We start from the raw sequence: 14641 nt of genomic DNA, 5'->3' as shown, positions 1-14641 counted from the left end.
TTCCCCATCGTATTTTAAAAGATACTACAGTGAGCATATTAGTAATGGTAACAGCAGTTAATACATATTGTATGTCAAGCACTAGGGTGAGATTACACGTGTGATCTCATTGTTCCTCCTGACAACGCTGTGAGTGAGGAACTATCATCACCATTTTACAGACTGAGCAACTCAGGGTCCGGGAGACAAAAATCATTTGCCCAGTTTTGATGACCACCTAATCAAAGTTACAGGGAGACTAGTTTGCTGCTGCCCTCTGTGGATAAGTCCCATCACTCATTTGGGTCCTTTTTGTTACACGAGAGGTGATCTAATCCCACCCCCTCATTTTCCAGAGAGGGTAACTGAGCCCTAGGGAGGGGAAGAAATTCACCCAAGTTCGCATAGTTGGCAAGAGGGAGAAGGATTCCAAACTCAAGTCACGGCACTCCACATGCTTACACTAGACCCTCATTTCTGGGCCCCTGCGGTGCCTCTAGCCTCCCCGTTCACATGGAGCTTTTCTCCTTTGCCAGTGGGGACCTGCAGCTCTCCGGGAGCGCCCACTGCACCTTCAGCACTGCCCAGAAGGCCATCGGGAAGGACAACTTCACAGCCATTCCCGAGGGCACCAATGGTGTGGAGGAGCGGATGTCTGTCATCTGGGACAAGGCCGTGGTAAGGATCAAGGTCACAGGAGGGCATCCAGGGCCAGATCAGAGCCTCCTGCCACTGCTCCTCTTTGCCCTGTGATGGGGGTGCTGGGGGTGCAGATGAGGCCTCATACCTGCCCAGGTGTCTCTGGAGCCAGGTGGCTCAGGTGGTTTGGGAACTTCCCTTCTAGAGTGATGAATCCTGGGGTCTGAGGTTCTGAGGAGGCCTCCTCTAGATTGTTAAGGACTAGGAACCAGAAACACAGATCATTTATCTGATGGTATGAATGATCTGTGCTTAAAATAAGAGTGAATTAAAAATTCTTTTTGTTTGGAGGGTTTTATTATCTCTTTTGAAAGGGTTGAATATAACCCTTTGAAATGATAAGCAAGGGGTCTGTGACTAAGACTCAAGTCATTTGCTCACCAAGGAGTGGTGTGTGGTCATCCAGGCTGTACAGGTGATTGATTGTCTGTCAAAGTCTTCTGGCAGAGTGACCTGGTTTTATTTTCCTTGTTTAACATCACAGAAGCTGGAAAAAAAAAAAAAAGTCATGCAAATGAAGTCACTTCCTAAGATTTGAGTAAAATTAATACATGACTCATTCAGTTGATCACTTCCCTCTGTTTTATTTTTAAAACCCTAAAGACACTCATTTCAGAGCCAAATAGAATACATATCTACACAGTGTAATCCAAGTTTCCCTTTTCTTGGCTCCCAGGAAGCTCAAAACTAGATTTTAAACTAAATTATTCTTTCCTTACCCAAGTTGTTTTGTGAAGGGGGAAAGTATAAATATTTTTGTCTCTTCTCTTACAAACTTAGATTTTTTTGGTCTTTTTTTACATTGTTATCTATTTATGAATGTGTGTATGTATTTATCTTGGCACTATCTAGAACTGTTAAAAAATAATATATATTTTAAAATTACCAACATGATACATGCTCAATAAAGAACATTTGGAAACTACAGAAAAGTACACACATGAAAGAAAACAAAACTCACTTATAATCCCACAACCCAGGGATAACCATTGTTATCATTTGGGTGGGGTTCTTCCATATTTATCCTGTGCCCATGCAAATACAAATGTATTATCTAAGATATGGGCTCATAATTACATTTGTTTTTACTGTGAACTGTCTGTAATCCTTTTTGGAGTTAGAAGGGATAAATAAGTAAGTAAATGTATGTACATGTCCAGAAAAAAATGCATACTTCCAGAGCAGTCAGTTCCATCTGCTTTTTCTTTCTTTCTTTTTTTTTTTTCTTTTTTTTGAGAAGGGTAAGTGTTAGCTCTTCTCTAAATGTTTGATAGAATTCAACTGTGAAGACATCTGGTCCTGGACTTTTGTTTGTTGGAAGATTTTTGATTACAATTTCAATTTCATTACTTGTGATTGGTCTGTTCATATTTTCTATTTCTTCCTGGCTCAGTCTTGGAAGGTTATACCTTTCTAAGAATTTGTACATTTCTTCCAGGTTGTCCAATTTATTGGCATAGTGTTGCTTGTACTAGTCTCTTAGGATGCTTTGTATTTCTGCGGTGTCTGTTGTAACTTCTCCTTTTTCATTTCTAACTTTATTGATTTGACTGCTCTCCCTCTTTTTCTTTAATGAGTCAGGCTAAAGGTTTATCAACTTTGTTTATCTTCTCAAAGAACCAGCTTTTAGTTTTATTGAACTTTGCTGTTGTTTTCCTTGTTTCTATTTCATTTATTTCTGCTCTGATCTTTATGATTTCTTTCCTTCTACTAACTTTGGGGTTTGTTTGTTCTTCTTTCTCTAATTGCTTTAGGTGTAAGGTTAGATTGTTTATTTGAGATTTTTCTTGTTTCCTGAGGTAGGATTGTATTGCTATAAACTTCTCTCTTAGAACTGCTTTTGCTGCCTCCCATAGGTTTTGGATCGTTGTGTTTTCGTTGTCATTTGTCTGTAGGTATTTTTTGATTTCCTCTTTGATTTCTTCAGTGATCTCTTGGTTATTTAGTAAGGTATTGTTTAGCCTCCATGTGTTTGTGTTTTTTACATTTTTTTCCCTGTAATTCATTTCTAATCTCATAGCATTGTGGTCAGAAAAGATGCTTGACATGATTTCAATTTTCTTAAATTTACCGAGGCTTGATTTGTGACCCAAGATGTGATCGATCGTGGAGAATGTTCCGTGTGCACTTGATAAGAAAGTGTATTCTGCTGTTTTCAGATGGAATGTCCTATAAATATCAATTAAATCTATCTGGTCTGTTGTGTCATTTAAAGCTTGTGTTTCCTTATTAAGTATTCTGTCTGGATGATCTGTCCATTGGTGTAAGTGAGGTGTTAAAATCCCCCACTATTATTGTGTCACTGTTGATTTCCTCTTTTATAGCTGTTAGCAGTTGCCTTATGTATTGAGGTGATCCTGTGTTGGGTGCATATATATTTATAATTGTTATATGTTCTTCTTGGATTGATCCCTTGATCATTATGTAGTGTTCTTCCTTGTCTCTTGTAACATTCTTTATTTTAAAGTCTATTTTATCTGATATGAGTATTGCTACTCCAGCTTTCTTTTGATTTCCATTTGCATGGGAAATCTTTTTCCATCCCCTCACTTTCAGTCTGTATGTGTCCCTAGGTCTGAAGTGGGTCTCTTGTGGATAGCATATATATGGGTCTTGATTTTGTATCCATTCAGTGAGCCTGTGTCTTTTGGTTGGAGCATTTAATCCATTCACATTTAAGGTAATTATCAATATGTATGTTCCTATGACCATTTTCTTAATTGTTTTGGGTTTGTTTTTGTAGGTCCTTTTCTTCTCTTGTGTTTCCCATTTAGAGAAGTTCCTTTAGCATTTGTTGTAGAGCTGGTTTGTTGGTGCTGAATTCTCTTAGCTTTTGCTTGTCTGTAAAACTTTTGATTTCTCCATCGAATCTGAATGAGATCCTTGACGGTTAGAGTAATCTTGGTTGTAGGTTCTCCCCTTTCATCACTTTAAATATATTGTGCTTCTGGCTTGTAGAGTTTCTTCTGAGAAATCAGCTGTTAACCTTATGGGAGTTCCCTTGTATGTTCCCTTGTATTTGTCGTTTTCCCCTTGTTGCTTTTAATAATTTTTCTTTGTCTTTAATTTTTGTCAATTTGATTACTACGTGGCACGGCATGTTTCTCGTTGGGTTTATCCTGCCTGGGACTCTCTGTGCTTCCTGGACTTGGGTGGCTCTTTCCTTTCCCATGTTAGGGAAGTTTTCGACCATAATCTCTTCAAATATTTTCTCAGGTCCTTTCTCTCTCTCTTCTCCTTCTGGGACCCCTATAATGTGAATGTTTGTGCATTTAATGTTGTCCCAGAGGTCTCTCAGGCTGTCTTCATTTCTTTTCATGCTTTTTTCTTTCTTCTGTTCCATGGCAGTGAATTCCATCGTTCTGTCTTCCAGGTCACTTCTCCATTCTTCTGCCTCAGTTATTCTGCTATTGATTCCTTGTAGTGTATTTTTCATTTCAGTTACTCTATTGTTCATCTCTGTTTGTTTGTTCTTTAGTTCTTCTAGATCTTTGTTAAACATTTCTTGCATCTTCTCGATCTATGCCGCCATTCTTTTTCCAAGGTCCTGGATCATCTTCACTATCGTTATTCTGAATTCTATTTCTGGAAGGTTGTCTATCTCCACTTCATTTAGTTGTTTTTCTGGGGTTTTATCTTGTTCCTTCATCTGGTACATAGTCCTCTGCCTTTTCATTTTGTCTATCTTTCTGTGAATGTGGTTTTTGTTCCACAGGCTGCAGGATTGTAGTTCTACTTCGTCACTTCCATCTTAAGCCATACATTTAACCATTTTCCCTGGGCGATGGTGACAGCCCCGCTAATTCTGTAGCTTGCTGGGTGGACTTCTGTGCTCACCACCTCAGAGGTCCCTCTTTGTATATGTGGGCCTTTGTGGTCCCCCTGCTCTGAGCTCAGAAGCCCTAGATGGACCATTTTTTGTGTGTACGTTTCAACAGGCCACGGGGAAGATGGATGAAAACCAGTTCGTGGCCGTGACAAGCACAAATGCTGCCAAGATCTTCAACCTGTATCCCCGCAAGGGAAGAATATCTGTGGGCTCTGACAGCGACCTGGTGATCTGGGATCCAGATGCTGTCAAGATCGTCTCTGCCAAGAACCACCAGTCGGTAAGACCTGAGCAGGTGGGAGTGGAGCAGAGTGGGGAATGTGGGCAGGGAACGTGGTTGTGAGAGACGTGTGTTTGTGGTGAACCAGGATAGTCAGGCAGGGACGTGTTGCAATAACACACCATCCCCAATTCCCAGGGACTTAAAACCTCAACAGTTTCTTTCTCACTCCTGCTTTCCAAAATGGGTCGGCAGAGGAGAGGGGCTCTGCCCATCACAGTCACTCAGGGTTGGGGGCTGGTGGAGGCACCAACTTTACATGTGCTATGATTGCTGAGGCCGGGGACCAGGACGTGGCTCTGAAAGCTTTTCTAAGATATCACTTCCTCTCACCCTGCACTGGCCAGAGCCAGGCCGGAGGCCATACTTTACTTCAGGAGGTCAGGAAGTACAAGGATACCCTGTGCCTAGAAGGAGAAAGAACGGGAAAAAAATTGGTGAACAGCTCTGATGACTTCCTCATGAGGAGTTCCATGTGAAAGATGATAGTTAAAGCCTGGTACCTAACAGAAACGGTTTTAAAAATACAGTGCTTGTTAGTAAAAAGAGTATTTTTCAAGCACTTATGTTTCAGACACTGTGCTTTTAATTTGTTGAATCTTTGTAACAGTCTTCTTCAGGTAGGCACTATTATTAAGGAAGTGGAGATGCAGAGAGATTAAATAATTTATGCAGCAAGTAAATGGTGAAGCTAGGATTCAAACCCAGATAACTTGACTCCAAACTGATATCCTTAACCACTTTTCAATAATGCCTTGCACTTATTGAATAAATGAAGGAGGTAGGGAAGAAGCCCATTTTGGGTGGTAGTGGCCTTTGCTTCAACATTGTGTCATATTACATTGTTTAATTTCGAGCTAGTGGGGATTTAAGGGTCATGTAACCCATCTACCCAGTACAAGATGGCAAATAACACCATCTCTGGTAGTTCTCCACCTTCTCTTCGAACACTGCCAGTGACAAAAATTTTCTTCCACATGAGGACCTTACTTAAGATTGGATGCTTCTCTTCGCTAGGAAGCCCACTCTTAGCAAGCATCTGTCTCCCGAGGCCTCCACCCACTAAAAGCTTGCCGATGCTTTGTAAGCTGTTCCTGGCTTACCTGATGAATCAGTTCCTAGTGATGCTGAAGGCAGGATCCCAAGCACAGGAGAACTGCGTTCCTCTTTCTGTCCTTACTGCACCCATAACCAAGGCTTTGTCCCTCGCCCCTGTCTCTAGGCTGCAGAGTACAACATCTTTGAAGGGATGGAGCTGCGCGGGGCTCCTCTGGTGGTCATCTGCCAGGGCAAGATCATGCTGGAAGATGGCAACCTGCACGTGACCCAGGGGGCTGGCCGCTTCATTCCCTGCAGCCCCTTCTCGGACTATGTCTACAAGCGCATTAAAGCCCGGAGGAAGGTGAGAAGCAGGCAGAGCCCAGAGGTGGGGGGGATGGGCTCTGTGTCCCCTTCAGCACAGGGACAGGAACCATGAGATGGGGAGGGGTCTGTGTGCTCTAGATCCTCCCAAAGAAATTCACAGCCATGATCTCTTCCCGAAGGACCATTGCACAGATTTAATGGACTATAAAAGGGGGTTTCAAAAACTTTCTTGGCTAAAGAAAGCTTTTTTGCAAACGATTTCCCCCCATTTTTAGAGTGCTTTTCCTTAAAGTAATTAAACATTTTAATAATTCAAAATCAAGTCTGTATCTATTTTTTGTTAATAATTTACTCTTCAAGGCTTGCAAAGAGAACCAGCAGACCACACCCACCCCTCCCTGTTCCATCCCACATCTGCCTGGTGCTGCTCCATTGGGGCAAATGTTTATAACTCTTTTAGCCAGTTCTGTGGTTCATATAAAATCATATTTATGTCCCTGATTTCACAGATAAATAGGTAGATGCATACACAGCCATATGGGTACATGTTTGTGTACATGTCTACCTAACTCCCTACACGTTACAGACAGAGTAGCTCTAGCTGATGGAGGGGTGAGGCCCAGAACTCTGTCTTTTCAGCTCCCTCTCCTATCCCCACACTCATCTCCAGGTCGCCTTCCTGTAGGGAAACCTTAGGGCTCCTCACAACAGGGTTTGACCAGCTCTGGGACTGTGGGATTTGAGCCGTGGTACTGACCTCGTCTGTTAGACAGGATAAAGTCATCTGTGCACATGGGATGGGGGAGATGGTGGGGAGAGGAGGAGGAAGGGGGCGCCCTTTGTAAGTCACTGGGGGCCAGGCCAGAGGAAACAGAACCATGCCACCTCTGTGCCTGGACCCACCCCAGGGGTTTCCAGCTTCCCTGCAGAGTACGTTGCCTGGGAAACAGGCTCTGAAGGGGAGATTTTCATGCAGAAGGTTTCCTGGGTGTTGTTTTCAGGATCACCACTTGTGGCAAAATGAAGGAAGCAGAACAGGGCAGAGGGAGAAGTCAGGCTGGGATGCAGCTGTAACCAAGGCCTCAGCTGGACCTCAGCCGGGCTGGTCCTTGAAAGGGGTCTGGGCCTTATATTCACTCCCTCCGCACCACCCCCCCTCCCAACCTACAAACCAGTATGGGATGTGGGCTGCCCCGGAGCAGAGGGTGGGGCTTTGGGCCTAGCGGTTCTCTTCATCTGAGGGCAGTTCTTGGGTGGGACTCCAGTGAGCCCTTCCTATTGCCAACACCCGCACCAGCAGGGGGAATGAGTCTTCACTCGTGGTGACATTGGGGCGGGGACTTGGAGACAGGAAATGGGTGCCCACTGCAGTACCTCTTAGAGAGAGAATCACAGAAACTCAATATGTAGGTGCCCCGCCCGACTCCCGGACCCCAGTAAGTGGTCGTCGAGCCTCTGGGTGGATGTTTGCAACACGGGGGGCTTCCCATCTCATGAGGCAGTTGCTCACCCCTGCCTGTGAGAACCAACTTCTTTTTTTTGTCTGTTTTTGTTTTCAAATTTAATATTTATTGGAAGGGGAACAGATCATCCAATCAGTTATAAAATCAAAAACAGAGGATTCTAGAATTAGGATGGAGACATAAACATAAATTGAAATAAATTATTCAGAATTCTGAGAAGCCTTTTTTGTGCAAATAGCCCCAGCGTGATCTTGGTTGTCCAATTACTGAGCTCATATTTGGGGAGTTCCTTGTAGTTTCGGAGGTAGGGTTACCGAGGCAGTTGTTGAGTAGAAGCCAGAGAGAATCCATATCCTCCAGAGCCCAATGGGTGGCAGCAGCTATATCCATGGCCTCCATAGAAGAATGAACTTCGTTCTTCTGGGCTCAAGTCTACCTCCCTGCAGCCGACCAAGCTCAGTTCTGCTCCAGGCACCTGCAGAGAATGAGTTAAACCCATCTGAGCGTTCCCAAAGTCATCTGTCCTTCGGTCTAAATATCCCTGCAGCCTTCCGCTGTTCATTCATGACAGTGCTCTAAATCCCTTCACCGTTCTTCTCTCTTTATGAGTGATATTTTAAAGGTAGCTAGTATGGAGTAAAATTCCACACTCCAGTTTTGGCCTAATGGAGAAGAGAATGAAACTCAAACATCCTAGGTATGAGCTTTGTATTTCCATGAATGTGACTTAGCCTCTGGACCCCAAGAGATGTTAATGAAATACAGTTATTGGTCCAGGTTTGGGGGGAGTACAGATATAGTCATCATCTCACCTGAATCATTAACATCTGCAAATTTGGTGAGCTTTGCCTGTGCGCCTGCACCTGAGTCACTGACAGAGGAGAGGGAAGGCTCTGTGGCCGGCTTCCTTGGAGTCTTACAACGAGCTGTCCTGTGATGTCAGCTGTCGGCGTGTCCTCATTGCCTCACCTCTGGGCAATGATAAGAAATAGGCAGAGGTTGTGCGCCGGCCATTCTGCTGCCTTGGGTGGTCTTGCAGTGTTTGCATAATAGACTGTGAGCACCTTTGGGGGAGGCGCCCTGTTTCATGGGACCGTGAGCTCTGGTTCCACCACGCCTGGCCTCTGCTGATGTTGTTGGCGGGTTCCACGGTCCCAGGGCAAGTGCCGTGGGACCACAGCCAGAGGCGGGGGGGGTCAGACCCACTGAACGAGGACAGTCATTTCAAGGCTGCCGCTTTTGATCTGTGCTGAGGAGCCTGAGGATGGAGCTCCCATGCGGTCCTTGCCAGCACTTACGACCTTATCTCAAACTGCCACCCTTCCCACCCGCTCTGCTCCGGCCGCATGGGTGGTTCTTCTGTGTGATGACATTCCCACTGTCAGTTTCCTCTGCTGAGAACACTGCCATCCATGCCTCCCCCAGCCTCCTCCCTCCCTCCACCCTGGCCCCACCAACAAGCTCCTTTGGTCCTTAAGATAGAAGCGCATCTATTTAGAGAGGCCTTCACCCACCACCTCCATGGTCACTCTATCACAACACCCCACATTATTTATTTTATACTGCTTCTCCTTTCCTTAAAATAACCTTTTAATTTTTTCCCCAGTTTTATCGAGATATAATTGACTTGTGCAGAACAAACATAAGTTTGTACATGTTTGTACATATGATGTACATAAGATGTACAGCATAATGGTTTGACTTGCACACACCATGGAATGATGACCACAATAAGTTTAGTGGACACCACCATCCCATATAGACGCAAAATTAAAGAAATAGAAAACAGATTTTTTTCCTTGTGATGAAAACTCTTAGGATTTGATTTATAGCGTACAGCAGTGTTAAATATCTTTATCATGTTGTACATTGCATCCCTAGTAAAAATAGCATGATTATTACTTTCTGGCTCTCACTACATGCACTTAAATCACTGCCACCTCTGTGCTGCCTAGAACACACCCTTAACTGTTGAGGGAATAAACTTTGGTGCCCGCTTTCTCTGCTGCAGATGGCGGACCTGCACGCAGTGCCCAGGGGCATGTATGACGGGCCGGTGTTCGACCTGACCACCACGCCCAAGGGGGGCACCCCCGCCGGCTCCACCCGGGGCTCTCCCACGCGGCCCAACCCGCCTGTGAGGAACCTCCATCAGTCCGGATTTAGCCTGTCAGGTGAGTCGGAGAAGCTGATGGTGAAGGTAGTGAAACGGAGAGGACGGAAGGGAGAGGGGAAGCTCAGCGCTGCGAGGTTAGCGGTGATGCCGGGAGCTAACCCAGATTGCCTTCTAGGGGGACGGTCACTGGGCCGCAAGCTGGGAGGTTTGCTGAACCAAAGAGAAGTCCTGGTGGGAAAGGAAGCCAAGGCTCAGCCAGGTTAAAGATCAGGTTTAAGTGATGGCCAATTCTGCTTAGAGATCACACCTGGAGGGGCCGGGGGCGGGGCGGGGCCGGGATGGTTTCCTTATGAATTGAGCGTGATTTTCTGCGTTAGACAGAGAGCCCTGCAGTATGCTTTGTTTCCTTTGTTTGCCCAGGTTACTAGATAGCTCAGATTATTTTTATGCTCAAATTGCAGTAGCTTCTTCTAATCTAGGATTTTAATTCTATTCTTCCCTTCCTTGTCATGATAATAATGCTAGTAGTTACTGAACATTTACCATGGCTTAGCTGTATCATGAATCTTTAAGAACTATGATATTCATAGAAAATATTCAATGGCTCAATAACCAGTAGTCTTAAAATGGGGAAAAATAAGTGTAGATTTGCATCACTATGTTGAAAATTTTAAAGTGAGGGAAATGAGATGACAAAAAAGGAAAGAGACATGTAAAGGGACAGTGTGTGGGGAAGGGAGAGGAGGAAGAAGTGGGAGAAACAGGAAGATAGGGAGGAAAAGACATAACGGGGCCATAGGGGAGGAAGACAAAGGAAAAGTGCTAAAAGTTAAGGTGACGTTGTCAGAGATCACATATGCTAGTTGCCAGAAATTTTTCAGTGTTTTTGCCATTTTTCATTGCTCCCTGGCCACCGTCACCGGTAAACATTTTTTGGCTCCTTTCTGAAAGGACATGAGTGCATATCATATCAGTGTTTCCTTTTAGCTGCGGCCCCAGGCCAGACTATCACCACTGCAAGTTGTGAGACACTGGGCAAGTTGCCTAACCTCCCACAGCCTCAGTCACCTCCTCTGTAAAATGAGGTAATAACAGTACCTGCCTCAAGGATAGTGGTGAGGACTGAATGAAATGATCTGACGAGTATGTCAAACGTTGCTTGTCACAATGAATGTGAGCAGCTATTTTTCATATCATTCCTGTTGTTCTTTTTATTATCATTGTTATGATGCCGAGGGTCCGATGAAATCCAGTAAGACCCTGGCTTTTCCTGGCAAAGGCTTGTTTTCAGGATGGTGGGTATGAAAAGCCTGGAATAGCTGTGACAGACTGGAATGGAAGTTTCTTGGGAGATGAGGAAGGCATTTAATATCTTACACTCTTCAAATTAATCCATTTTCTCTCTTGTCCACACCCCCCCTGTCTCTCTCCCTTTTTAATCCCTGGGAACTTATTGCCACCTGCAGGCACCCAAGTGGATGAGGGGGTCCGCTCGGCCAGCAAGCGCATCGTGGCGCCCCCTGGAGGCCGTTCTAACATCACATCCCTGAGTTAAGCGACCCCTCCCCCAAAGAGAGGGGCAGAAGCAAGAAGCGATTCTTTTGAAGCCAAAATGGTACACCGATATTTAAGAAGGAGAGTGAATCCAAACAGTTTCGATCTAAAGAATCAATAAGCCTCAAGCCTTATGTTTCTCCAATGTTAACGCTCGCTTGCCTAGCTTTACGAATATTGCTTTGTTTTCTGTTTATGCATAGCCTTGATTTGTTGGACGCCCCTACCCCCCATTTACATGCATGCAATCAGACAGGCCACTAAGGTAAAAGCATCCGCTATATAGTGTTGAGAGCGTGTGTAGTGCTGCATCTTACGACAAGGGGACATACAAAGCTGGGACGTCAGGAAAATGAACAAAAGGGACGCCGGTTATTTGGGGTGAGTGGGTGGTGGGAGCCCAGAGCAAGGCAGAGGGCTCAGAGGGACTGGGGTTGGGTGTGTACGGGGGAGGCGGGTGGGTGAGCATAAGGGGTCTTGTGTATTGTGTTGATGAAGTACGTTGATTTCCATGGAAGATGGCCACTCGGGGCAGCTGTCACGCCATCACGGTCCCCTGGGGTCTGCGGAGAAGGCAGGCAGTCTTCGGGTTCCGGACTTTGTCACATCCCCTCCTAGTAGATTTTATCCCTTGAAACATTTTATTAAAACACCAAAACCCAACCATTGCTTCCACCTGCTTGGGCGTGCCAGTGTTTGGTCGGGCCTCTTTCTCACTGTTGCTTTCAAATTCTTCTCTTTCCTGGGTTGGGAAGGAAGAGGGGAGAGAGGAAAGGACCTTTCTCTTCCTCTTGCCCTCCCTGCCTCTTTGGTGCTCTTAAAAGGCAGCAGCTGGGAGCGCAGCACAGGCCCTGGGGGAAGGGCAGCCACGCTTAAATAGCGCCTCTCTCTAAACACGCGTTGGAGCTCACCTCTCACCGCTCTTTGCAAACCGAGGCAAGCAGGGGGCTTCTCGAGTTAGGACTGGAGCTGCGATGGGCTTCTCTTGCCAGGGGTGAGTGATTCTCTTGATCTCCTAAGATCCAGGCACATCCATGATTGAATATGATTTTTTTGTCGTTATTGTTGAAAATCTGTTTGCTTACGTGTTCCCTAGCTTTTATTACTAATAGGGAATCTCAGCTCCTATGGGAGGCCAGCAGGGATGTGGGAAGGCCAGTCTGGAACAGAAGGAGCACGTTCTGTGGCCGTGGTTCTCTTTGTCGATTCTGAACCATCGCTTTCCCCTTCCGTTAGCATATCCTTTAGGGGAACTTTTTGTTTTAGTACCAGAATCTCCCAGTGAGTGGAAGTGACATGACACGTAAAGGAAATTAGCATAAAGCATTAGCATCCACCTTGTTTGTCAGACATGAATGTCCAATTCCCTATCATGCCACTTCTGAAAATTCAGCTCTGGAGCAAGTTCTGTGAGCCCAGTGAGAATCTGTAGAACCAAGAGGCCCATATTCAGGAAAAATAGATTCAACCTGGGATCAGACTTCGGTGCTCAGGGGATCCAGCTGGTAGATCCCGCAACTCTGTGTACTAAGTACTTTCAAGAAAAGAGCAGGCCTCGAGCATCTTTCAGGTGCTTAGGAGAAGCTATTATCTCTGCAGGTTTTTAATAAGACCAGCAAAAAGGGGACACGTGACTAAAAAGGAATTTGGAAATAGCCAAGGAAGAGGATTTCCCTAGCAAGCTACTTTCTGTTCTAATCATGAAAAAGATGATTTCCCTTCATAAAAGGAGTCTTGCTGTTTTTAAGGCTTTTTCATGGTGCCTTTATTTTAAGGGAAACTTAAGCGTAGGGGAGGATGTAGCTCTTGCTTTATAACTCAAAGATTTGGGGGCCTGTGGTACAGCAGAACTCAGAATGACAGTTTTGCAAGCAGAGGAGCTAGTCAGATCTGAAGCATCTGTATACATGCCTCACTGGCTGGGCTGGGCTTTAGGATACGTTGCAGTACCAGCTATAACCACCAGATGGAGGAAAAGACACGTATATGACTCTAGTCCGAGCATCCACTTGTGTGCCCTCTGCTGCTCTTACCCGGCCTGAGTCCAGCTCATCCTCCCCATGACCTCTCTGTGCTTTGAAAAATAAATCTTTCATGGCCAAGTTGGTTGCACTTGGGACTTCTGAATGAAACACTCAACCAGAACTTTATATTCTACACAAGTTTCCGATGCTGTAGGAACAACCCCTATATGCCTTCACGATGGGCAACAACAGTATCTGAGGAAGTCTCCCTGTCTTCACGTACTATTAGTAACTTTCCAAGCATAGAAAGTTCTGAGAATTCCAAGAAAACTCCCACCATATTCTTGACTTTGATTTCTGATGCCTTGTTACTTAAGTTAAAATTTATATTCAAATGTGCCCTGTTCTATGAGACCCGTTAAAGAGCCCTGTCCTAAGGGTTTAGGAAGAGAACATGGCGGTGAGTCACAGCCCTCTCAGAATTCCCTGGCATCTCATCTGCGTGTGGGAGGCCATGCCGGGTCTTCCGTCTCCCCCAAGCTTTCTTTTGCTGTCTCATCTCTTGGCCTGGCCCCTCTCCAAGGGGGGGATGGCAGTCACCTGGGCTTCTCGCTGGGATGGCCACCATCTTGGGTAGTTGAGAAGGTATTAGTAGAACTGTTAAATCAGCTGCCCCACTAGAGAGATTTCCTCTAAGTTTTCTAAAGATGGCGGTGTTGTAGTTATCCCGAGAACGGGTTTCTTCAAAGTCCAGTCATCCTATGGCCTTTTTCTTCATGACTCCACGCAGAGAGTCATGCTCCACAGGCCTCAATCCCAAGCCTGCACTTGGGCTCCCCCTGAGAAATCTTCCCAGCAGCTTCCTGCCACAGCTTCCCAGGCCTTCTCCCCTGGAAAACTCCAGCTCGAGTCCCAGTGTACACATGGGCTGTCCTGAGCAGCCAGCATCCCTTGTAAGTTCCCTCTTTGGAAATGGTGTGTGGGTGTGTTCAGTTGTGTCTGGTGACTATGGACAGACAGTAAATCTCCCTGTGATCTGTGGTAGCTGTGAGGCAGCTCTGGAACGCAAAGAGCTGTTTGCTTTGAACCGTGAAGAAAACTGTGTTTTGAGTTTAGCTGAGATTAAGAAAAAAAAGTTCATCAAGTGACTGTTAATGTAAACCTGGTTATTAAAATAACTATAAAATCGCAGCTGTCGTTGTGTAGCCTTCTTCTGTGTGTGTCATGCCGGTCGACCTAAAGTGTGACAACTGCATCGTAGAACTGACAGGGTTAGTAAGAGGGCACATCTGATGTAAACCCTGAGAAAATTTGGGAGTTTCTCTCTTTTCAGTTGAGCTTGAGGTTTTGTTTTGGCCACAGAGTTAGATGACCATTATTAAAACTTTGGGG

At 45.3% G+C, this 14641-nt stretch overlaps 1 protein-coding gene across 2 annotated transcripts in view; it reads left to right on the top strand.

Moving 5' to 3' along the window:
• The window catches only part of DPYSL3 (dihydropyrimidinase like 3), a 113964-nt gene extending 99524 nt beyond the window's left edge, over window positions 1–14440 (top strand). For both annotated transcript variants that reach the window (XM_061189808.1, XM_061189809.1), the window contains exons 10-14: window positions 516–657; window positions 4617–4787; window positions 6010–6189; window positions 9627–9789; window positions 11198–14440. In XM_061189808.1, the coding sequence (XP_061045791.1) occupies window positions 516–657; window positions 4617–4787; window positions 6010–6189; window positions 9627–9789; window positions 11198–11286 (745 nt within the window). In that variant the 3' untranslated portion in view covers window positions 11287–14440. The remainder of the gene's footprint in view (window positions 1–515; window positions 658–4616; window positions 4788–6009; window positions 6190–9626; window positions 9790–11197) is intronic.
• Window positions 14441–14641: the final 201 nt, after the last annotated feature.

The sequence above is a fragment of the Eubalaena glacialis genome, chromosome 4 (assembly GCF_028564815.1).
Source record: "Eubalaena glacialis isolate mEubGla1 chromosome 4, mEubGla1.1.hap2.+ XY, whole genome shotgun sequence".
NCBI lineage: Eukaryota > Metazoa > Chordata > Mammalia > Artiodactyla > Balaenidae > Eubalaena > Eubalaena glacialis.
The sequence above is the reverse complement of the archived record's forward strand: the minus strand, read 5'-3'. Positions and strand labels throughout refer to the sequence as shown.